At 45.8% G+C, this 24,483-nt stretch overlaps 1 protein-coding gene across 1 annotated transcript in view; it reads left to right on the forward strand.

Annotated features, from left to right (window-relative positions):
- Nucleotides 1-24,483, forward strand: part of PCSK6 (proprotein convertase subtilisin/kexin type 6) — a 147,262-nt gene that overhangs the window by 9,743 nt on the left and 113,036 nt on the right. The window contains exons 4-7 of the mRNA XM_008068524.2: nucleotides 4,976-5,080; nucleotides 20,324-20,434; nucleotides 20,948-21,091; nucleotides 22,603-22,679. Coding sequence (XP_008066715.2) covers nucleotides 4,976-5,080; nucleotides 20,324-20,434; nucleotides 20,948-21,091; nucleotides 22,603-22,679 — 437 coding nt within the window. The remainder of the gene's footprint in view (nucleotides 1-4,975; nucleotides 5,081-20,323; nucleotides 20,435-20,947; nucleotides 21,092-22,602; nucleotides 22,680-24,483) is intronic.

Raw genomic sequence — 24,483 nt, forward strand, 5'->3', positions numbered from 1 at the left:
GGCTGAGCCAGGAGCACCCATATAGTTAGGGAACTCTGACTGGGGAACAGGAGAAGAAGGAGAAATTTCTATTCCCTACTAACTCTATATCTTTGGCACCTTCCATATTTTGTATCACGTGCATAAGTAATCTAGATTTTTTAAAATTTCTAACAGAGCATCTGTTAAGGAGAGTTACATTCCATTCAACTTTCCTCACAGTGAATACTTTGATCTCATTTCTTCCCATGTTCTGGTGGAGAACATTTAGCAAGGTTTTTAATGATGTTTTATTGGTGTTACCAGTTTTATCAACGAATGCATATAATTGCATATCAGTGTCGAGTAAAGAGATGGGAGCTTTCTGTATTCCTCAAATTGTTTATTTTCTTGAATGGCATTCTAAGAGATAGGCTCTAACAGAAGCACTGTGAAAATATCACAGGCAAGAAAGAGAACAAGAACATATTGCAATGTTGTGTTGCGACTTAGAAGAACAATGCCTCGCAGACCAGTGGTCAGATTCACTGATGAAGAGCAGATGGAAGCCCGGGGAGGGCACAGAGATGAGCAGGACCAGGAGGCAGCCTGGATGGTGGAAGAAGAGGCTCTCTTCTGTTCTCAAGGAGGGGACAGAAGCGGAGGTTGCCAGGGCCTGGCGCAGCATTCCGTAGAAGCCATTGCTGTGTTTGCAAAGGCAGGCTGCTCTGACACTCGCTCAATGATATTCAGAGCCCTGAGCCATGACCACAGGAGCAGAGCCAGTGCCTGGCAGAGACACTGTCCCAGGCCATGGCAGAGGGACAGCAACCCAGGATGGCCAGGCTGCCGAGCTGGGAGCAGCACCTACTTTAATGTTAATATCAGTGCGTATGTCAAATAAAAATAAGAATCTCGTTCCTTAGATTACCTTGAATTTTAAAAGACATTATGCCACCCTCCTGTCTATTCTTCTGAGTCCAGCCGTGTCAGTTTGACCCTGAAAGTGTACCAAAAGTGTAGCAATAATCTTAAACCCCATTTTGTGTATCTGTTTGTCATTTGGTGTCACATGTTGTTACCTGCTAATCTATAAGCAGAATGAAAAGATTACTGGGTTAGAAATCAGGAGCCCCACCATGTGATGTTGGACTTACCTTCCCTGGGTTTCATTCTCCCCATCTGTAAAATGGGGCCATCTCTGTGGACCTTTCCCACACCCCAAGCTGTGAGTCAGGGCCAGAGGGCAGACAGGTGTCCGTCATGTTGAACCAGGCTAGTGCACACATCTCCACGAGTGACCCTGTCCTAGCCTGGGGGCCTCACAGCCTGGCACCTTGTCTTTCTTTCCCATGAAGGCACCCAGAGATCTGAAAGAGCAGCCACCCAAATTGGGGAAAGGCATATCTGGGATGGATACACTGCTGTGGTAGGTCAGGGGAGAACCCTAGAAGGGCTCAGGTGAGTGGGGAGAAGGAGAGACAGGAAATGGCTGCATCATCTGCACCAAGATGACTTTTCCTGGGTACGTGTTCCCGGTGCAGTCAGCTGCTCCTGTCTCCTGCCCTGCCACCCCTCAATTTTCTCTGGTCTTCCACCCATGGTGAAAACCTCGCATTCTTGCCCTGATTCCTGACACTAAAGGGGGAAGGAGCAGCGGGGCAGAACTGCATGTGTCAGAAGGGTGCGGCTTTCGGGGGCATCTGACAAGGAGAGTTCTCAGAGAAAGGATGACTCAGTCACTAAATGAGATGCTGAAGGTGTCAGATTGCAGCTGCACTTGTGTTTATAAGCAGAGTCCCTCTCAGCATGGGGACTGTGCGTTCCCAACCTTAGAGGACCCATGCTTGACATCAGAATTCTGGCACATCCCCCAAATACTCTCAACAGTGAATGCTCTAAATCAGAGGTTGAAAAAGTGTTTTTTGTAGAGTTCATGTCTGAAATACCTTAGACTTGGGGGCCATAAGGGCTCTGTCTTAACTCTTCAGCTCTGCTGTTATAGTACAAAAGCAGCCATGGACAGTAGATACGTGAATGGGTGTGACTGTGTTTCAATAAAACTTTATAAAAAGTAGGAGATGGATATATAGCTAAAAGAATCGAAAGCAGAGACATGAACAGTTATTTGTACAGCTGTGTTCACTGCAGCATTATTCACAATAGCCACAGGGTGGATGCAACTCAAGTGTCCATCAGTGGATAAATGAATAAACAAAATGTGGTATATTCACACAATGGAAAATTATTCAGCCTCAAAGAAAAAAAGGAAATTCTGACACATGCTGCAACATGAATTAACCCTGAGGACATTATATAGAGTGAAATAAGCCAGACACAAAAGGACAAATGTATGATTTCCCCAGAGTAGTCAGATTCCAGCTACTTCTGCAGCTGGCTTTGCAAGGGCAGCTCTGGCTGATGTCCCCTTCTCTCTAGCAGTGGGAGTGACCCTTCCCAGATCCTCAGCCCCCATGCTGCACAGGACATAAGTTTCCAGACAAAGAGGACAGTGGCCACTGCTGTCCCAGCCGCCGTTTGCCTAGTCAATGCTGTGGGGACCGTCTGTTCCTTTCTTGGGTCTCTCTAGGAAAACAGCTTCCATCAGCCCAGATCCTGTGGACCATGATGGTCATGGCAGCCCGGAGGCAAGGGCTGGGTAGCCTTGAGACTGGCCTTGGAAGGGAGGAGTAGCTGCTTCTAGCCTAGCTCAGCTGCCCAAAAGCCAGATGCTGTCCTGAATGGCTGCCAGGACCACTCTGGCACTGGCCTGCTGAGGGTCAGCAGCTCTGCAATTAATCCATTCCTTTGCCAGCAAGTCTCATTCGATTCTTACTCTCTCCATGTCCCTGAATGGGAATTGACTTGGATGCCCAGAGTTAAAAGACCAGAAGTTATGTAACATCTTCCACGGACAGCGCCAGCTTATAAGCAAACATGTTGATTAAACACTGCTACAAGTTAAGACTCTGATTGCCTTTGTTGCTGAATAATAGCTCTAGCGTGTGTTAGGAGGAGCCTTTTGACACATGTGGCAATTAACTTTGAAGAAGTGAGCAAGGTGACTTATCTGTAGGCAGAAAAACAAAAGTGCTTACGTACAAAATAGGGCAGAAATAATGAGGCTTATGATGACAGAAAAGTGTCTTGAGGTAGAAAATGAACTGATAATCAGAAATACAGAAAACTATTTCTTGAGTGCTTACTACCTGCTGGATGCTCTGCTAGCTCCCCCACACAATATATCTCATTCAAATCTTGGAGCAACCCTTCCAAGTGGTAGTCATTAGTCTCATGAGGAAAATTAGACTCAGAGGGGGTAAACTTAGGTCACCCAGAAGGAAGGAGTCAGGTTAGGTGCAGACTCAGATTTGGGCAAAATTGAAAGCCTCTCAGAACTGAGAGGGGAATAGAGGAGCCTTGAAGAGGTGCCAGAGAGAAAATCCCAGCTCCCAGTACCAGCCACCTCTTGTTGAGTGCCCATTAGGTGCTAGGCACTAAACAGATTATACCTATTCTAATTCTCATGACTATCTTAGTATTTGATGTTCTATGGTTGTAAGTGAAAGAAACACGTGAGAGCAAGCTTAAGTGAAAAAGGAGTTCCTTTGTTTCAAGGACAAAGGGGTGTTCCTAAACCCAAGAACAGGGGACAGCCAGACTGCCAGTACTATTGGAAAGGAGAGCTGATGGGTAGTATAGAGCTTAGAGGGCTCTCCCTTGCACACCTGCCTTATTTTCTTGTGCAAAGATGTAGAAATGACCACTCACAGTGCCAAAGTCCATCCAGGTCTCTGCCTGGACCAGTCAACACTATTGAGGTCACATCATCACAAACAAAATGGCTGTGAGCGAGATGGGGGCAGCCATTGGTTTGTTGTGAGTTGAATAGACTTTAGTCCTATTTGAGCAACTCTAAGGGCAAGCGATTTTATCCCTGTTTTATACATAAGGAATCTAGATTCACAGGGGTCAAATATCCCTGCTCAAGGTCACATGGGTAATGGTGGTGAAGGGAGTGGAAAGGGTTTGGACCAGGTTTATGTGACTAAAAACCCATGTTTGTATTCTCCACCTAGAACTACTCTAGAGGACAATTAGTCTGAAGTGCACCCTGTAACCAGAAACTGTCAAAGGATACTAGGATGGTTTAGTCTGAGAAGGGCCACTTGAGAGTCTATACAATATTTAGTTCATCTTTATTTTAAGAGGTCTTTCAAGGATAGTGATTAACTAGCAATTTTCTATAGCCAGGGAACGTTAGGACGAGAAGCAGGCCTCTGACAACAGTGTCCCAAAGCTCAAGAGTCGTCAAGACATGAGGGCAAGTTGGCACTAGAGGGAGGGCCAGCGAGGGCCAGCCCTTTGCTGAAGGCCAGGGGTTAGGCCACGTGGATGCTCTTGGTTCCATCCAGCCCTCGAGCTGAAATCTGCCCTGACAAAGTGCCCCTGGCAGAAAATTGGGACACCCCAGGGGTTTAGATGTTCTCATCTGACCCTTTCCCAATCCCTGAGCAGATGGATCCACGTGTTTTCTTTGGCTCCCACATTGCACTTGAGGACGCGTGTTCATTCTTCGATATTTCAGTTTACCCATGGGGTGGAGAGGCTGGAGTTTGTTTATAAATGAATATTTTGATGCAGACCTGACTTGACACTAACTTAGCTACTTTCAGGGATGCTTGACCTGAAATGAACATTCATTTCTGTCAAAACTTGCCCATGATAGTACAAACTTTAAATGATACTAATTTACTATGAGATGTGGTGAGGTGTGTGCTTCATGGGAAACATTACTTAGTGTTGTTTTATCTAAAAAGGAGTATCTAAATCCACCTCCATGTTCCTAAACACTGAATACATGCCAGAGATATGAAGGGGATGTGTGCTGGAGCATATGTTTCCTCTGGGAGAATAAGCCTCTAAGATAAAGGGAAGAATCTTGGGGGCTGGAGAATTTTTTAAAGCTGTTTTTAAGACTATATTAATTGATGGTATTCTGCTTCTTGTCTTGCAGATTGGAAACCTGGAAGATTACTACCATTTTTATCATAGCAAAACCTTTAAAAGATCTACCTTGAGTAGCAGAGGCCCTCACACCTTCCTCAGAATGGACCCCCAGGTACAGATGGGCAGGATATGTTCCTAAGGGCTAGAGTTTTGGGGTCTAAAAATGGTTGGGTCTGCATCTTAATGGAATTCTAGGTAGACATTCGTTTTCCATATCTACTTTGAATAAAACGAGACAGACGTATAGCTACATATCAGACCATCTCCGTGTTCCAGATATTTGGATTCCTTGTCAGCCTTGAGAATTTAAATTTTTGACTTTAGTTTGAAGCAACAATCATGTGAGTATAGATCTATTGATATTTTAGAAGTCAACAAAATACATAATAATTACAGGAGATATATATATGTGAATCTTACCCATACAGCAATAACACCAGGCAACTCAAGTGAGCATTTTAATAATGAAATTAGGGACTAGGCAGATGGCTGTTTTTGTGGTTGTCATAATACATATATTAGTGGTGGCCATGAATTGGAAAACTGGAGCAGTAAATATATAACTTTTTTCCCTTAAAAAATTCATGTGGTCTTTGAGATTAAAACATATATGATTTGAAGAGAAGCTGACTTTTTAAAGTTTTAATGTAATTTGTATTTATTGGATGACTAATTATACTTTTTGTGTAGACTTGAAATTAATATTTGACAAATATCTGTCAACAGATACTTGATAAGATGAAAAATTGAAGATAGCCAAATAAGCCTTTGATGAGCTCATTCATTCAACAGGTATTTTTGGACTACCTGTCATGTTCTGGCTCTGTCCACTGCAGGGCCAGCGAAGCTGGCAGCAGAGCTCACAGAAAGTGAAGCAGGATATAGAAAAATATGTGCTATGTCACAGGGCAATGAGTACTGACAGAGAAAATGACGTTCATGTGAGAAGTAGCCCCAACAAGGAATTGTGGCCATTGGTAAATCATAGTTTTAGAACATGGAAATCATCTCTTAGAAGCATATGCTAAATGCTAGTTTGAACTCTCTCGCTAATGCATGTTACTAGATGCTACTTTAGCTATTCCCAGAGAACATTTATAGTAAAGTTTCCATGGAAAAATTAGTTCTTGGTGTTGCCCCAAGTCACCCCACTGACAATCATGGCTTCTTTTGCATTGACCAAGCTGGGTGATGTTGGGAGAGATGAGTTATCCTCAGGCTCTGGACCTGAATTAACCTTCTCTGGAGTGACGCTCTGAGGGTGGGCGTCTGATTTGAAACACACAGGGAAGTAGTCCCCATGGAGCTCGTTTGTGGAATTGGGCTGTGAAAAGACAGACATGTCTTAAATACATTTCTGGATTTATTTTACAGGTGGGTGGATGGACAGATTGATGGGTGGATAGATAGAAAAAGACAGACATAAAACATTGTACTCATCTCGGTATTCCTTCATAGCAAAGAAAGGAATGTAATGTTGATTAAGGGATAACTGTGTGCTTGGGCACTTTAACATATACCATCTCACCTCATTTTATGGGGCTATGGTTGGATCTACTTGTGCTCACACCATGGAATGCAAGTAAGTGTTTTTCAAAGGGGCCAGTACACACACACACACACACACACACACACACACACACATACATACATATACATAGGTATACATATACATATATTTTTTTTTCCTCTAAGAAAAAAGCCAGATTGTAGTCATTTTTTCCCATAGAGTGGGACAATTGGGGAAGGGTGAGGGGCCTGATGCATGAATCAATAGAAAACCAAGTGGCAGGCAGACTCGGCAGAGTGAGTAGACTGATGCTGGAGAGGCATGGGCTCCGTGAGGCTGAGTCTATCACCTGTTCTCATGGAGGACATTCTAAGCTAGGAAAGAGGTGGATGTACCAGTCCACCATGGTTTTACTTGAAGCAGGTGATCTATCTGTCCCGTGAAGACAGCATACTTGTTTTTCATCTGAAGTCTTTGGAGTTATTAAATTGCTACCACGCAGGTAGTTACAACGAGGGGGAAGCTGTTTGCATGCAGAAGCCCCCCACACAGGCAAGCTCTGAGAAGAGGCCTGGGACAGTGCATTTCTTGGTCTCCTTGCCATGGGGGCTTCCAAGAATTAATTAAGCTGTTTCTTAATTGTTAGAACTAAGGCAGAGTTGAAATAAGGAGACTTAATCTGTGTTTTGTCTGCATCCTCTGTTTGGGGTGAATGTTTTAAAACTTTTGAAGATACTCAGCTCTATCATGCTTCCCTTCCAAAAATATTACTATGCACCTGCTGGGTGCAAGGCCCTGTACCCAGGGAAAGCAGAGCTGCCCAGCAGGTGTCTGCTGGTGAGTCCACAGTGAAACTGGGCACCAGAGACAGAAGACTCATGCATGAGCAACACACACCGAGGCAGCAGGGACAGATCGTGCGGTGGGCTTGAGTTCTGTTGTGCCCAGACTTGCGTCCTCCCTGCAGCACCTGAGCTGCCTGGTGTGTTTAAAGTACTAGATTCAGTTTGGATCTGAGAGCAAAGTATTCCCAGTCATCAGTTTTCTCCTTGAAGGAAACAGAAGAAAGAATAGACTTCCTAGGCAAAGGCTATGGCAGTTAAATTTCTTCAAATAAAAATCCCTTTTTCACAGAGCTTCTTAATAAGCTTCTGGCAGGACTGCTCTCAATGCATCCTGCCAGTAAAGAAGAAAGAAAAAAAAAGGTAAACAGCCTGGGCATCCAAGCCCTGCCTGAACTTCCACATGATTGGTTGATTGTTTCTCATAGTTCTAATTAAATGTTTAGCCCCAGGGAAAGCATATAGACATCTGAACCAATTATGAATTCCAAATTGCAACTGAAATACCTCTGTTTAGATTAGTCTAGTTTTAATTCAGACTAAATCAATTAGCTGTCAGTCTGACTAATATTTACTTTGCCTAGTCAGTACAATTAAATATTTGGCAAAATTAGTTGTTTTATACAAGTATTTAGCATTATCTTTTATTGCAGCACATCAGAATGTTTTCCTATATTAGCAAAGCATTTTTGGGACACCGTAACATCTGTAGAGTTGTGTAATTAATATTATTAATAAGAGGAAAAGATGATTTAATATTATCCAGAGACATTGGAATGCGAAGTCGCCATTGTGCTTGAATGACCAAACTGGAAATGAATGTTATAGGGCTTAGGATAAAGTTCAATTGAATGCAGATGGTATCTTATTTTAATTAGCTCCAGTCTTTACTGTGTAAAAGTGCTTTGATAAGTGGTGGAATTTACAGTCTTCCCCTACGTCATATAAAAGCTGATAGAATGTACATTTGTTAAGGCAAAATAAAACACAGGGTGAGTGTGGCGTCAACAGCAGGACTTTGTTTTTTAGTTACACATGCATGCGCACACTTATTAAGCATCTTCTTTGCACTGATCTTGCACCAGAATTGGGCAGTCGTGTTCCTCACGTTCTTAATTACCTTTACTTGATGTTTTTTACCATCTCTGAAAGGGGCCATTTTACTCAATGGCTTTGTTGCTCAGCCCTATCCTTGGGGAAGCAGCCCAAGTGTTCTCAGCGTGTAGTATCAGTCGCTGGGTTTTTCCAAGGGCTGTCATTTAAGCAAACTGAAAGCATTTGTTTTTAACTTGTTCTTTTGCCAAAAGTCTGGAGAAGGGTGGATGTTACAGAAGCATCAGCCAATCACTGAAAGGACTCACAAATTTTTAAAAAATTACTTCTTCTGATAGTATTCCAAGCTGGCTTACAGTTAGAGTTGCTGCCTGTGTTTTCCAAGCCTTACATTTTAACTCGATGACTTGGGTTTGGCCCTTTCCTTCCCTACAGTTCTCAGTCACACTGATGATGGAAATGTAGAATAAAGGTATTCTGAGGGAGGCCCTTGGTGGCTTCATCCAGGATGGTGGGAGTCTTTGATTTGAGCCTTCGTTGCAGTGCTTTAAGGCTCAGAAGTTGCAAAATGATTGCAAGGACTGGGGTAGGCATTCTGCTTTGCAGGATGGGACTTTGCCCCCAGAGTTTAACCAAAGCTCAGGTTTCCTTCCAGCAGTGATGCAACATTGAAGCAGATCTTTCCATTAACCACAGATGGAATTTTATCTGACAGTTTTGTGTACTAGAGCCATTCGAAGTGCAAACAAACAAAAAGTTCCTGGCACATAAAAGCACAGAGACAGTAAGTGACCAAACTGGTCTCGGGTTGATGAACTGTGTAATGGGTTGGGTGCAGGAGTGGGCTGCTGCCCAGGGCCCTCTGGATTTGCCTATGTAGGGAAAGGAGAATTCTGGGCTGTTCTAACCTCTCTCCATAAACCATCACTCCCATGGGGGTGATTGGGTGACTCTCTTCACATTTTCGGCACTACTAAACTATTTCTAGGGGCAAGGCTATTGTGAATTGGTAAAGAGTTTGAATTTTAAAATATACCCCAAAAGACAGCATTTTATTGTTTCACCTGCACATACTACACTTCCACTTAGATGTCTTGAAGACAACTCAAAGTCAACAAGTCCCAAACCCAGCATCCTGTCTCTGACCCCACCTCTGTCTCAGAGAGAAGCACTCACTGCACCTCCTGCAGAGGCCAGAAGCTCCCTCTCCCCAGCACCCCCTGAGAACTCCCCAGTGTTCCACTCTCTGCACAACTTCACCCTGCCCCTGTCCTGTGTCTCCTGGCCAAGCCCCTGTCTTCTCTCGCCTGGACCTCTGCCCTTCCCTCATCACTGGCCTCCTGTAGGTGTCGTTGCCCCCACCGATCTGCTCTCTGTGTGCCCAAGAGAGCCTCTGAAATACAAGTCTGATGGTCCCTGAGGATGTCCTAGCCTCACCTCCCTGGCCCTTCTGGGATGGCTCCATAAGCCCCAGCCCTGCTGGCTTTTTAAGTCCTCTTCGAACAACCCTCACTCTTTCCCTTAGCACTGACTGCTCCTCACTATCCCCACTGTCTCTCTCTTCCCAACCTTCTTTTCTTGGCTGCGGCATCCTGGCCACCGGCAGGCCTGCTCAGTCCTTGCTCTTCCCAGCAGCTGTATTTGATAGTCTAGATGTGGCTCCAGAGTGGGAGCACATGGCCGTGTTTGGTGGGAATGAGGACTAGCACACAGTGCTTAGGACTTGGTCCGTGACAGAGACAGGGCTGGCAGGGGAGCCGCAGGTGGTTCCTTGGAGGCCTGGATGGTCAGGCTGGGGAGGGTGTTCAGTAGTCCAGAACTGGAGGAAAGGTGATGGGAAGGTGAGCCAAACTGGTCTGTGGCTGCACAGGGGAGAAAGACTTGTCATTCAAAGCATGCAAGCCCGTCTCTTGCCAATATAAAAAAAAGTTCTTAAGGGCTGAGGCCACCTCTCATTTGCGTTTACTCTTACAGGTCCCGCAACTTCCCAGTAAACAGTAGATGGAAGCTTAGTAAATGTTTATTGAAACATAGCTCAATTTTTACAGATTTAAGTTCACGTAAGCAAGTTATATATTGTTGTTTGCTTATCAACTTGTATGTAAATAATTTAGAAATAAATTGTGATGCACCCTGGCTAAATTATGACAAAAAATCCTAAAGAAAGCTTGAGTTAACAAAGCTGTACCCTGTATTGCTCAAGCTGAAATAGCAGAAATACTGACAGTGGCTGGTCATTGAGCATATTGGCCAGTGTCTGACTTCATAGGTGTATGAGTCTGCTAGGGCTGCCGGTGGCTTGAGCAGGAGACATGTATTGTCTTGCAATTATTAAGACGAGAAGTCTGTGTTTAAGACATTGACAAGATTGGTTTCTTCTGAGGTCTCTTGCAGATGGCCACATTCTTGCTGACTCCTCACATGGTCACCCTTCTGTGACGTCTGTGTCTTAATCTCCTCTTCATGAAAGGACACCAGTCAGGTTGGGTTAGGGCCCATCCTCATGACCTCGTTTTAGCTTAATTATCTCTTTAAAGACCCCATCACCAAATACGGTCCCATTCCGAGGTCCTGGGGGTTAGGGCTTCCAGATATGAATGGGGGAGACACAGCCCATAGCAGTGGGTGATGCCGTGGGCAGCCTGTTCTGTTGTGGCTGAGCGGAGTCAGGCAGTGGGGAAGGGAATGCTGCTGTCCTCTTTCGGCAAAATGAGAACTAACTTACAAATGCATGAATAGCTTTTCTTTCTCAAAGTACTTTCATGCCCACTGCCCCATTTCCAAATTTGATAGAACGCGTGCCGTCATCTCTCATGACTGCGAAGCAGGGGTCTTTCAGCATGTGCAGTCTATCTTTGACAGAAGGAATTCAGCAAATGATCTCCACACTGCTTCAACTAGGGCTGCAGGTGAGAACACAGGGAGGGAGCTGGGCTCCCAGTTGCCTGGGTGACGTGGGGGAGGGGGATGAGTGTCTAGGCTGAGTTAGAAAGCCTTTTATTTTGGGGGTTCCTCCTCCCCCTCTTCTACTGCCTGGGCTCACTCACTGCTTCCAGCTGTGTGGTTGCCATGGCAGCCTGGCACCCCCCGCCCCACCCCAAGGTGAGCCAGCGCAGCACTCCAGGTGGGCCGGGGCGTCTCACTGAGACAGGCTCTAATGAAGCCTTTTAATCGTTGCTCACTTGTAGCAGAGGTCCCCTGTGCCCTCCCGGAAGATAACAGCGGTAGCGTCAGTCCCCCACACATGGAAAACTCTGATCCGCTGTCTGCCTCTGTCGGTCTAGCTTAGTTAGTGGGTTTTAACCATTTGGGGGAGCACAGGCCACTTTGAAACGCTGATGAAAGTTGTGGGCTTTCTCTGTCTCCAGGAGAAAAGACATCGTAGGCTCATGCCTGCATCCTTTTGCAGGAGGTTTAATGGAACATGAGGCTGTCTTTTCGTCCCTTGAGAGTCAGCGGGCCCCAGGGCAAGAGGTCCCCACTTAATTCATACATGAGTTAACTGTTGCCAGTTGATGGGAGAAGGGCCACCTTGCATGCTGTCCAGTGACACGCACTTGTCAGGGAGCAGTGTTTTCCTTTCTTTAAATCCATCAGTCGACCGTCTCACTTGACTCTTTAGCTGTTTGGCTGTTGGCCCAGTGAGGTGCTCAGAGCAGTCAGTGTTGATGGGAATTGAGATCTAAGTGTCACAGACTATTGAGCACAAGGACTCTTGGAGATGGGCTTTAAACTTTAAGTTTGGAGGCTGAGGCCCAGGCCAGGTTTCCAACCTCCCACACAGAGAGAGTGAGTAAGAGGTTTATTTTCTAGAGTGCTCCTGTCACAGTTCCTGGAGGCTGGGGGTCTGGCCTCTGACCTCCTCCCCAGATGTGCCCTGGTGTGTAGTCAGGGCTGGCTTGCAGGACAGGGAATTCCCCTTGACCTCTCACAGTTACAGAACAAAGCGTCCTTCACTTTGATGAAACCAAGGGGAAAAGAGAAAAGAGCTGGCAGAGCTGGCCCTCTTGCTCCAGAGAGGGGTGTGCAGAACCTGTATACACCCAGCTGCCAGCAGCCTACCTGCAGACACATTAACAAGTTCAGCTGCCTGATTCGAATGTATGCACTTGCTTCCCCTGGCTGTTGTATGGGACCCCTGGTAAAGGGGCCTCTGTGAATGCCCTTTGTCATCTTAGCCCCATCCCAGAGCAAGGACTCTAGAGTCCCCTTCTAGGAGTCTCCTGCTCCTGAGAACTTCCAGGACCTTCCTGAGCTGGCTAGGTCTTCAAGGTCCCCTTTGAGCTAGCAAGGGCTTCAAGGCAGCGCAGAGGGACTTGGTGGCTTTGAGTGAAATGCAAGCAGGATTTCATGCTCTCTTTGGTGACGTTGGCTCATGGGAAGAAGTTTAAAAACATCCCTCTCTGTCCCTTATTACTCCCAGGACTGATATCGGGTGGGCTTCTGGCCCACCTGTGGCCCACAAGGAAGAGGACATGGTCAAGGCTGCCTACAGATGCCTGCTGGAAGAACACTTGGACAGTTAGCACAACTCAGCATTGATAACCTGTAGCATTGCAGGCCATTTATTGGGACTCTGACAGGGCCCCTCCTGGGTCTCTGCTTTTTTATGTTATATCTTTATGAGTATCTGTAAATTTATTGCATCTTGTCAACAGAAAGACATTGAACAGATGCCTAATTTCAATTTGACTTCCCAAGAAGAGAGTACATGCTATGAAAGAAAGTGTTGCTGTGCCCATAGTCTTGAGAAGACTATGAAGTCTTCTTTATCATGAGAATTCTCTTCCCCAGAGCAAATAACTTTTTTGTAAGTATGTTGCATGTTTAACAGGAAACACAAACATTTGGAAAAGGTCAGAGTAAAGTTCCATCTTCAAAATATGACTTCAGAGAAATCAAGAAACTTTATAAAGGTTTGCAAAGAGATTGGATTCATGTTTGGGCTAGAAATGACATTTGTCAAATCCCTCCCCCCAAATCACTTATAGTTGATCTTCCACAAAATAGTTAACAAATGTCATCTAGTAGTCTTTGAGACCCAATCACATTTTCTACTCAGAGGTACAAGGCGGGACTAAAAAAAACCAAACAAACTGGACTTTACTTATTAAAAATTGTGTACTTATTATTTTTTAAACTTTGTTTTATTACAAAGATGTTGGGTAAAAGTCAGGATTAGGTACATAAGTGACCTACATGCAGGTGAAGTTTGGGTCTCCAACTGTTCCTCACGTCCCCTGGTTTAGGATCAGCTTCCTTTGTGTTGTTAGTTACGTTGCCCCTTCCCCTCCCCAGCAGTGTCCTACAGCTGCTGATCCTTCCCTTGTGCTGTTGTGATTAATGTTCAGATCCCACTTATGAGTGAGAACATATGGTTTTGGGTTCTTTGTTTCTGGATAGATCACTAAGTATCATTGTCTCCAACTCTATCCAATTTGCTGAGAAGTCCATGATTTTGTCCTTCTTTATGGCTGTGTAATATTCCATCATGTATATGTACCACATTTTCTTTATCCAGTCTACTTTTGATGGACAGTAGGGTTGGTTCCATGTTTTTGCTATTATGAATAGTGTAGCAATAAACATGCATGTGCAGGTGTCTTTTTTATAGAATGATTTGTGTTCCCCTGGGTATATTTCCAGAAGGGAGATTGCTAGATTGTATGGAAGGTCAATTGCTAGTTCCTTTTGAAATCACCACACTGTATTCCGTAGAGGTTGGACTAGTTTGCACTCCCACCAACAGTGTAGAAGTACCCCCTTTTCTTCATACCTGTGCCAGCATCTGTTGTTTTTTGATTAATGATGACCATCTTTACTGGCATTATGTAGTATCTCAATGTGATTTTGATTTGTATTTCTCTGATGATTAGTGAGACTGAGCATTTTTTCATGTATCTGTTGGCTGCTCATATGTCTTCTTTTGAGAAGTGTCTATTCATGTCCTCTGCCCATTTTTTATTGGAGCTGTTTGTTTTCTTCCTTTTGGCTTGTTTGAGTTCCTTGTGGATCCCAGATGTTAGACCTTTGTCAGATACACAGTTAGCAAATATTTTTTCCCATTCTGTGAGTTGTCTACCCACTCTCTTGATGGTTTCTTTTGCATTGCAGAAGCTTTTCAGTTTGATGAGGTCCCACTTGTCTATTGTATCTTTTGTGTCATTTGCTTTTGAGAATTTGATCAAGAATTGGTTATCTACTCCAATGCGCTTTAGAGTGTTTCCTCCTGAACATGCAGGAAACACTCTTAAAGTTTGTATTCTTAAAGTTTGAGGTTTTATGTTTAGGTCTTTGATCCATTTGGAGTTGAACTTCAGTCACCTTCAGTGTACTCTTCATTTGTTACAGTATACCTGTCGAGATGCTTGTTCCACTGCTCAAAACAATTTTTGAACCCCTCAGTTTTGATGCCTTTTAGTGCTTCTGGGGTTTTTGGTTTCACCTCTTCCACATCAGCAAAATGTTTCCCTTTGAGAACTTTTTTCATCTGGAGAAACAAAAAAAGTCGCTTGAGGTGAGAGCCAGTGAATAGGGAGGGTGGGGCACAAGGACCATGCCATTTTTGGTCAAAAACTGCTAAATACTCGGCGTGGTGCCAGCAGGTACATTGTCCTAGTGGAAGAACCAGTCACCTGTTTACCACAACTTGGAATGTTTCTTCCTCAAATCATGATGCAGCCTTCTCAAAACTTCCAGATAAAAACTTGGGTTGACACTTTGATCTGGAGGAACAAATTCCAAGTGTACTACAAAGGGCCTGCCCTCCAAGAGGTAATTCTAGATTTTTTGAGGGGGGTGTCCCTCCCCATATGTTTTTTAAAATCTCCTTGTGGCAGCAGCATATTTATAACTCAAATGCACATCATTCTTTCATTTATGAAACATTTAGCGAGCGCTTACTTGACACACTGGAATACTGTGATGAGCAAAACAAAGCCCTGTCCAGTTGGAGTGTACAAACAGTGGGGAGCAGAGGAGGATCAAATCACCCACGTGTATCCTACCACAGACTGGGCCTGTGCTGGAATGGGGAGGCGCAGGCAGCCCCTCACCTTTGACAGATACATGCCTGGCTTTCTTTTGTCCAGGATCCATTCTCTCTTTTTCATAAGAAGGAGGGCAGTAGTTGAGTCCTGCAAATCTTTGCTGGTCAAGTCCCTCCTACAGGGCAGATGTTTGCTAAGAGCTGGAGGAACAAGGAGGTTGAGACACATCCCTCCCTCTAAAGGGAAAGGTGAATGTCTACACAGATAATACCCACATGTCGAGGTGAAGGCAGCAGTAGAGACACGTAGCGAGGCATGGGAGCCCAGAAGGGGAGCCCCCACCCTGTCTTCCCTGGGTGTCAGAGGTTTCCAGATGGTGAGGGTTAAAGGATAGAGACAAGTTGTCCCAGTGAGGAGGAGGAAGGGTCTTCTTATCAGAAGACACAGAGCCACCCTGTAGAAGAGCTCAACCTGCAGGGATGCTCTCAGAAACTTAGGCGTGCTGGGCGAGGAGGCAGACTAGACTGGAGAGGCCTCACGTGCCATGGAGGGCCCTGGGGAGTGAGAAGGAGGTTGAGGGCGTGAGATTGGTCATGTGGCAGTCGCATGGAGGAGGAAGGCAGGGGCACCCCTAGGGAGCCATTGTGACTGTCCAGATACAAGGGGACATTGGGCATGGTGGTAACTAGAGGGCATGGGATCCTGGCACCCTTAGAAGACACTAGTATTGGAGGGGATTCAGTTTGTTCTGATGTGGGGAACAGGTGCTTTCAAATTAGGAGACTCCTGACCAGGCATGGTGGCTCACGCCTGTAATTCCAGCACTTTGGGAGGCCTAAGGGGGAAAATTGCTCAAGCCAAGGAGTTTGAGACCAGCCTGGGCAGCATAGCGAGATGTCGTCTCTGTGAAAATAAAAAAATAAGCTGGATCATGGTGGTATGCACCTGTAGTCCCAGGTACTTGGGAGGCTGAGGTAGGAGGATCACTTGAGCCCAGGAGGTTGAGATTGCAATGAACCGGGATTGTGCCACAGCACTCCAGCCTGGACAACAGAGTGAGACCCTGTCTAATAAATAAATAAGTAAATAGACACAGAAAGATGAGTGGCACCTGGGTGAGGAGCAATCTCATTTTGGGGCAGCTTTCATTTGCGGTGCCATGTCTAGCCTCATTGAAGCTCAGGGAAGGACGTAGTTAGCCTGACAGCGATGGGCCTGGGAGGCCTTCATGTGTGGGTGTCTTCTGTTCCTGTATGTCGCAAATCTCCCTCTGTCTTTCATTTATAGGGACAATTGTTATTGGATTTAGGGCACACCCAGATAACCCAAGATGCTGTCATCTCAAGATCCTTTACTATATCTGCAAAAATCTTAACTACATTTGCCAAAACCTAGAGAGAATGGAATAGAACCAGCAGGAACTTTCTTGTCAGACCTATTTCCCCTTCCTTCAATCCAGTGATCTGAAGCTTTTGAAAGGTACCACATTTTCCTCTCCATAAGAAGGTTGGGGGGGTCTCCCTATATGAGTTCAACTCTTAACCATACACACATAGCCACAAAAATGTATTTTCTTTTGCCCTAGGCCCACTCATTCCTAGGTTTACTTGGGTTCAGAGTTTATTTTCCAGATTAGAAATCTATGGCCTTGAAAGGTGAATAAACATATTCTACTATCTCTTCCCATATACTTTCCCCAAAGAGAAAGTCTGAACACCCCACAGAAGTTATGGGGGATCTGGTGCATAGCCTGTGATTGAAGCCTTCTTGTAAAGTGACAATCCAGGTAAACCACCGGAGGAACATTATGACTTCCCATTTGTCTGGCCCTCTCAGGAGAGAATGAATATTTTCAGTCCTACAAAGGCTCTTGTGTTGCTTTTTCTAACAAAGATGATTGCATATGTGAGGTAAAATAGTCCAAGAGTCAGGCCTCCCCCGACCCTTGACTCTCACTATCTTACCATTTGTTTGCGAGTTCTAGAAGAAAAAGCACGAGTGACCCATGCTTTGAGGCCCTAAACTCTGTTGTCCTTTATTACAAATAGCCTCACCTGTCACGTAATGGGAACCTGAAACATGCCTGTGTGAGGTGCTCCTTTAGCGTGGGCAGTGGCTGCTTCTGTTTGATGAGGGAGCTGAAGTTTCAGTCCCTTGGTTTAGAGCTTCCCAGAGCAGCCGGGTGGCTCCTGGTGCCATCCTGAGGGGCCTTGGAAGTAGAGCTTTTTGTCTGAGCTGGAGAAGGGGTTGGGCACCTTGGTCCTGGAGGGGGACCAGGTATAGTCATGCTCATCTTCTCAACCTGGCTCCAGATACACTGGAAGCCTCGATGCTTTTTTGTTGAGTGAGCAGCAGGATAAGTGGCCCCAGGATGCCCACTTTCCAGAGAAATCGGGGATGGTGGACCTGGAAAACTGTGTACCCTTTACAGTGGGCAGGAAGCAGGATCCGGGATCTCCTTGTGCTTTCCTGGAGCTGGGTGAGAAGGAGGCAGTGACTGGAGCCTGGAGGCCAGGACCAAGTGACTGCTGGTGAATCACCCTCTGTGACTATAGTTCAGGCCCAGAAACCGCTGTGCCTGGCAAGTCATCTCTTGCACAGTGTTCAGTTCCATTGGCCCAATGGTGCCTCCATTGCTGTCAGAGACATCACAAGCAGGCCTGTGAGCAGGGAGAGGGCTGTCCCCCACACCACACTGGAAAAAGAGCCCCTCACTCTGCTGCGGATCCGGGCTATCATGCCCACCCTTGGAACTATATGCCAATGCGGAGTTTTACCCAGAGCCTGGCAACGGTAAGGAGCTGGTTTGCCCAGGTTCTTTGATCCCTCTAGGGAACTATTTTGTGACTTCTGGCAACATGCTTTCCCGTATCACACAACTGACTTGGGTTGGGTAGGGTGGCATCCACTTGGGCTCAGAAGAGTGGAGTTGCCTCCTTCCCTGACTGGAAGTCTGACCTGGTAGACACAGCAGCCAAAAGGTGCTAGATGGTCTTAGGATGGGGAGTGAGTCCAGGGCCCTTTAGTTTGAACAGGGTCCAGCCTGGCAAGCCTGGCAGGGAAGGAGCTTGGAGCCGTGTGGGACCTATGTACCACTGTACTTTATAAATGGGCGTTGAACAGATTATGAAATATTGTTTGCAGTGTTTTCTACCAGGTAAAAGCTTTCTAGTTCAGGCTGTAATACATGGGGACGTTGCCAGATGCCATCAGCAGGTGTTATGAACAAAATATCCCACTTTACAGTTTTATTTTCCATAGAAGTATCTATCAGTGGCCGTTATAAATTATCTAAGATGTGGTGCTGTGGCTTTTTAAAGTGTCTAACCCAAAATTGATTTTGAGCTTCTTGCAGTGGTTCCGGTCTACTGGTGTTTCACTGGCTGATCACATGGGTGGTGGGTCAGGCTGTGATACTTCTCTCTGAGCATTTTGTCCTGTGCACCAAGGACACCTTTAAGATCAGTCCCCACCCCTGAATGTGAGGCCATGTGTGCAGCCGTTCAGCTCTGACAGTGTGGAGGAGAAAAGGAAGGGACAGTTTCTCCCTCAGCCCTTGGTGCCGTCACACCTGCCTGCGCAGCCTCAGAACACTCCTCACTGGACAACAATTCCAGCTTCCAGGACCAGCCTGGAATCATCACCAGCCTTGGGTCACCAGCCTCGGATCACTTTGGACCCCCTGCCTCTCCCTCCTTCTTCTAACTTCCTTCCACTCCTCTTTCACCACTCTCTCCCGCGCAACCCATGACACCTCCTCTAGGCAGCCTGCCCTGTTTGGAGTTCACATCAGGCTCTGTTGTCTGCTTGGTGGGAGTCCCTAACTATAAAGTGCAGATGCTCTGAGATCAGGGGCCAGGTGCTCTTCCTTGTCCTGCCCATCTCAGGCTCTAGCACTGGAAGCCCAGCTTCCAGCATTATTGAATCAGGTGGACCCACTATAGCAAGACCCAAGGAAATGTTCCCACACTGGGCCTTTGAATTTTTTTCCTGAGATCCTTTAAAAATGAAAAAGCTTTTCCATCTTGAAGAATGTATATGCATAATGATATGAACAGCTGTGTGCCAGGTACTGGTCCAAGCACTTTATCTTTATGTATACTGGTTCATATACTGGCCCTCATGACAACCCCCATTCCACAGATGAACAAACTGAGGCCATGAGATTAACTGCCCACTCCAAGTCACACGACTGGTGAGTGTGGGGTGGGGTTTTGGATCCGGGCAGCCTGGCTCCTGGATCCTTACTCTTAAATATCAGTGGTACTGCCTCTCAGACTTTTTCCTTGATCATGAAGGCAAATCATACTGATTGAAAGACATTTATAAAATCCTGAAATAATTTAAAAATTTTAGATTAGCAGTAATGTCACCACCCAGGAATTGTGGCTATTAATATTTTGCTGTATCCCTTTCTAGAGTTTTCTCTGTGTATGTTTTGGTACCATGTTTTTAGTGGCTGCCAAAATTTTCAATATGTAGCTTATCATAATTTGCTGATTCTTGTTCTCACTGAAAAGCAGTTTCCAATAACAATTTGAGCAATTTCTTCATTCACTTATTTCCCATACATATATTTCCTTTTCCTTCGGAACAAGGGTCACCAATTTATTGGCAACTTCAAAGGCTTGCCTTTCTTCCCTCCCTCCCTCCCTCATGTCTCCCTCTCCCCCTCTCTCCCTCTCTCCCTCCCTCCTTCCCTCCCTTCCTTCCTTTCTTCTAGTAAAATGACTTCAAAATCTATCAGAATGGTATTATTTCTTCATCTGCATACACAAGCAAGTTCTCATTTTTCAAATGTAGTCACTTTGAAGTGAAAATGTCCCCTTGGAGCTTACCATCTAAAACATCTACTATGATCCAGATATCATGGAAAGGAAACTTATAGCACCCACAGAGAGGCAACATGAAATCAGGGAAGCATTTCTAAAATGAACAGTAACTGTATCTCTTCCTGGTAGGTAAAATGGCTCCAACAACAAGAAGTGAAGCGCAGGGTGAAGAGACAGGTGCGAAGTGACTCACAGGCACTTTATTTCAACGATCCCATTTGGTCCAACATGTGGTACCTGGTGAGTAGGACAGGGCCTCTCTCTGCCCAAGAGCATTTGCACTGCTGGGTCTCTGAACTGAGCTAATTTCCCCCAACAAAACTAGGCTTACATGACAACTTGAGACACACACACTTCATCTTGAGTGTGTAAAACACCTGCTTCAAGGCTGTGCAGCACAGCCTTCCTGTGGATCTTTTCTGAAACTGTGACAGTCCCAGCGAATGCCCTTAGAGTAGGGAAGCGACTTGAAGCAGGCTGAAGGACTGTCTACATGGTGAAGACCAGCCTCCGACAGGAGCTGATGCCCTGGGAAAGTGAGAGGCAGATTGCAAGTACAGAAGAAGCCTCAGGAGCCCTGCTGCTCACTCTTCCAGATCAGGGTGGGGGACAGAATCTCCGCTGTATGAAGCAGGGGCAGATGTGTCCGTATTTACTTGAAGCATCAGCACCACCCTGCGGGGTCTGCACAGTATGTCACTTCTGCTCCAGGAGTACCCACATTGGGGGTCTTTGTGTCTTCTGTGCATACAGCATTGTGACGACAAGAACAGCCGCTGCCGGTCGGAAATGAACATCCAGGCAGCATGGAAGAGGGGCTACACGGGGAAAAACGTGGTGGTCACCATCCTAGATGATGGCATAGAGAGGAATCACCCTGACCTGGCCCCAAATTATGTAAGTCAAGCCTTGGAACTGATGTGGGAAGATAGTTAACTGTGCTTGCAAGTTGTTAAATAAATGCAAGTTTAAAAAATAGTAAGGTGTCATTTTCCCCCCATCCCTTCCCAACTAAATTAGGCAATATAGAAAACCATGCTAGAGAGGGCTAGGGAAACAAACATTCTGCTACCTGCCAGCGTTCTGATGCCAGCGAGAGGGGTTTGGAGAAGAACTCATTCATGTTTGTGAAGTCACCTATACTTCTAGGGATGGAACCTCAAGAACTAAGAATCATATGCATGGTGATATTAGCAACAGGAACAGTTACAGGGTTAAGCGAGGGCTCTGGACCCAGCCTGCCTGGGCCTCTGTCCTGGCTCTGGGACTTATTGTCTCTGAGACTTTGGTCAAGTTGCTTAACTTCTCTGTGCCTTAGTGTCACCATCTATAACACTGGTTAATAAGACTACAATCTCAGTGTGTTATCATAAGGATCAAATTAGTTGATAAATGTGAAGAAGAGAGCTTGGCATACAGTTAATATGAAAAATGCATTAAAAACTTTCAGGAACCTGATGGTAAATCATATTGTTTCCATTTGATTATGCAGCCTTAGAAATGAGTTTAAAGACCATGTCAGTGACACTGGAAAGCTTTTGTCATGTATTAAAAGGAGGATGCAACATTAAGCCGGGCTTGGTGGCTCAGCCTGTAATCCCGCACCTTTGGGAGGCTGAGTTGAGTGGATTGCCTGAGCCCACGGGTTCGAGACCCGCCTGGGAAGGTGAGACCTCATCTCTACAATAAATCAAAAAATTAGCCGGGCATGGTAGCGCACGCCTGTAATTCCGGCTACTCGGAAGGCTGAGGCGGAAGGATCGCCTGAGCCCAGCAGGTCGAGGCTGTGGTGGCCGGGAGCGGCCACTGCACTCCTTTCTGGGCGACAGAGTGAGACTCCAACTCAAAAAACAAAACAAAACAAAACATTATATTAATGCTATTACTACAAGTATGTAAACAAAAACATACATATTAAAAAGCTAAAATGAAGAAAATTCTGACACATGCGACCACATGGATGAACCCTGAGGATATTATACCAAGTGAAATAAGCCAGTCACAAAAGGACAAATACTGCATGGTTCCACTTCCATGAGGTATCTAGAGTAGTCAGATTAATAGACAAAAAAGTGGACTGGTGGTTGCCAGGGGCTGGGAGAAAGGAATGGGAAATTAGTGTGTGATGGGTACAGAGTTCTGGTTTTACAAGAGAAAAAACATTCTGGAGATGGATGGAGGTGATGGTTGTGCAGCACTGTGGACGTACTTAATACCACAGAACTGTACACTTACCAGTGGTTAAGTAAATCTTATGTGTATTTTACAATAAATATATATAACATAATAGTCACAGAAAGAGAGAAACTTTGTGGATGGTCTCTCTCCTTTGCAGTTGAGTGTAGAAATGATTTAAAACAGGACTATATGCTGTCCCATGTCTCTTCACTCACTATTTAATTTCTTAGGATTCCTATGCAAGCTATGATGTCAATGGAAACGACTATGACCCATCACCACGATATGATGCCAGCAATGAAAATAAGTATGTCACCCTGTCTTCTCTTCCCCTGCATTTCTTCTCTCCCTGCAGAGTGGCCATGGAGGGTCCACACGAGGGATCTGGAGAGGTGATGAGTTGGGGTTAACCAGGAGTCCCAAGTCACACCAGGCACAGCCCTTCAGGCCTGAGGTGGCTCCTGTGGATTTAGCCTCTTCCTTTGGGGCGTTACCACTGCTTGTCAGCTAGACTTGGTAGTTTGACAACATTGTTCCTGTTACCAACCTTCTTGGAATATTTCAAAAGAATCCTAAGAGTCTAGCAATCTCCATGACCAGCTATGCTAAAATGACACGTTGGTGTATTTGAGCACATGGGTCACACACATGCCTTAGTTTTTGTAACTCTGTTACCTTATGAGCAAGGAGGAAGGGGTGTAGGGGGCATGAGAGTTGCTGGGCAAGTCCAGGTTCAGATCCCAGCTCCTCCACTTACTGTCTTTGTAGCTTTGTGCATGTTGGATGACCTGGTTGGGACTCACGTCTTGTTGTCTTAGAGGCTGTTCCAGGGCAGTGACACCCCCTGCTTCACTGGGTGTTGAGGGGGGCGGTAAGTGAGATGGTGTGTGAGGAATGCAAGCAGTAGGCGCTCAGGAAATGATGGGTGTTATTGTGTCCCCATCGTTTTGCAGATGGAGACATGGGGTCTGAAGAGACCAGATAACTTGTGCAGTGTAAACGGTAGTCTGGGATTGGTCCTGGGCATTCACTTGCTGTGCCTGCTTGTCTCTTCTCTGTCAGTCTGCCCCATGCTCTGAACTTTTACCATCTGGCAAAAATATTTAGAGGAAAGTAGCAAAAACCCTACCTTCCTTGCCCACTGTTGACAAGATGCTCACCCAGGTACAGCCTCTCGCCCCAGTGCTTTAGTTTGCAGCTGATTCGGTTCTGAGGTTCACAAACTGATGCTCGCACGGTATTCTGCAGAGGGGTCCCACGAATTTAGCACAACAGTCTGTAGAGCTCCCAGAGCCCGCAGAGGCCCAGCCTGGGCTGCTTTCCCTGCCTCACAGATGTCCCAAGGTGCCCTTTCTGCCCAGCAGTGGGAATGCCTGGGACAGAGGGAGGAAATATTTGGTATCTGAATGGTTCAGATACCACGCAGTGACCCTTGAAGGGCAGGATTGAATCCATCATGAGCCATCGAGCTCTGACTATGTGGACAGCCGTGGCTGTGGGCTACATGGCTTCCAGAGGACGATGGATGACTCCCTTCCAAAGGGCTGGTGCATGGGCCCTGGACATTTGTAAAGGCAGCTTTAAATATGAATCAATGATTCTCATTCCCTGTGGACTCATCTAGAAGATGTGCTCTTTAAAGGTGCCCATATTTTGGCCCCTGCTAGAGGAATCGACCTGATGTGGCATATCAGAGAATGGGGTTATTACTGAGGAAAGCAGTTTGTTTTTCTGGTAATTTCTTCATCGTCCTCCAGCTGCTTGCTGTTGAGTGTTTAATTTAGAGTGTTGTTCATCAGCTTCTGCTTCAATGGCTATAGAAATGAAGAAAGTGCTATCCGAGGGTGAGCATGGCGTTGTAGGAGCACAGGGGATGAGACGTGGGTCATAAACACCAGTTTGTTCTTTTTTCCATCCTGTGGGTCAGGCCAGCATCAATGCTGCACCTGTGTGTGCTGAGGGACATGTTGTTAGTCACAGGAGACACAGAGCTGAGGTCCCCCGAGCCCCTCTACAGCAGTGGCATGTGCCAACAGCAAGTGCTGGGAAGCATGGGCCACGGGCACTGGGGGCAGGTGCCCCAACTCCAACTTGGGGGTCAGGGAAGGCAT

This window comes from Carlito syrichta, unplaced genomic scaffold, assembly GCF_000164805.1.
Source record: "Carlito syrichta isolate Samal-C Ts95f unplaced genomic scaffold, Tarsius_syrichta-2.0.1 Scaffold311144, whole genome shotgun sequence".
NCBI classification, from domain to species: Eukaryota; Metazoa; Chordata; class Mammalia; order Primates; family Tarsiidae; genus Carlito; species Carlito syrichta.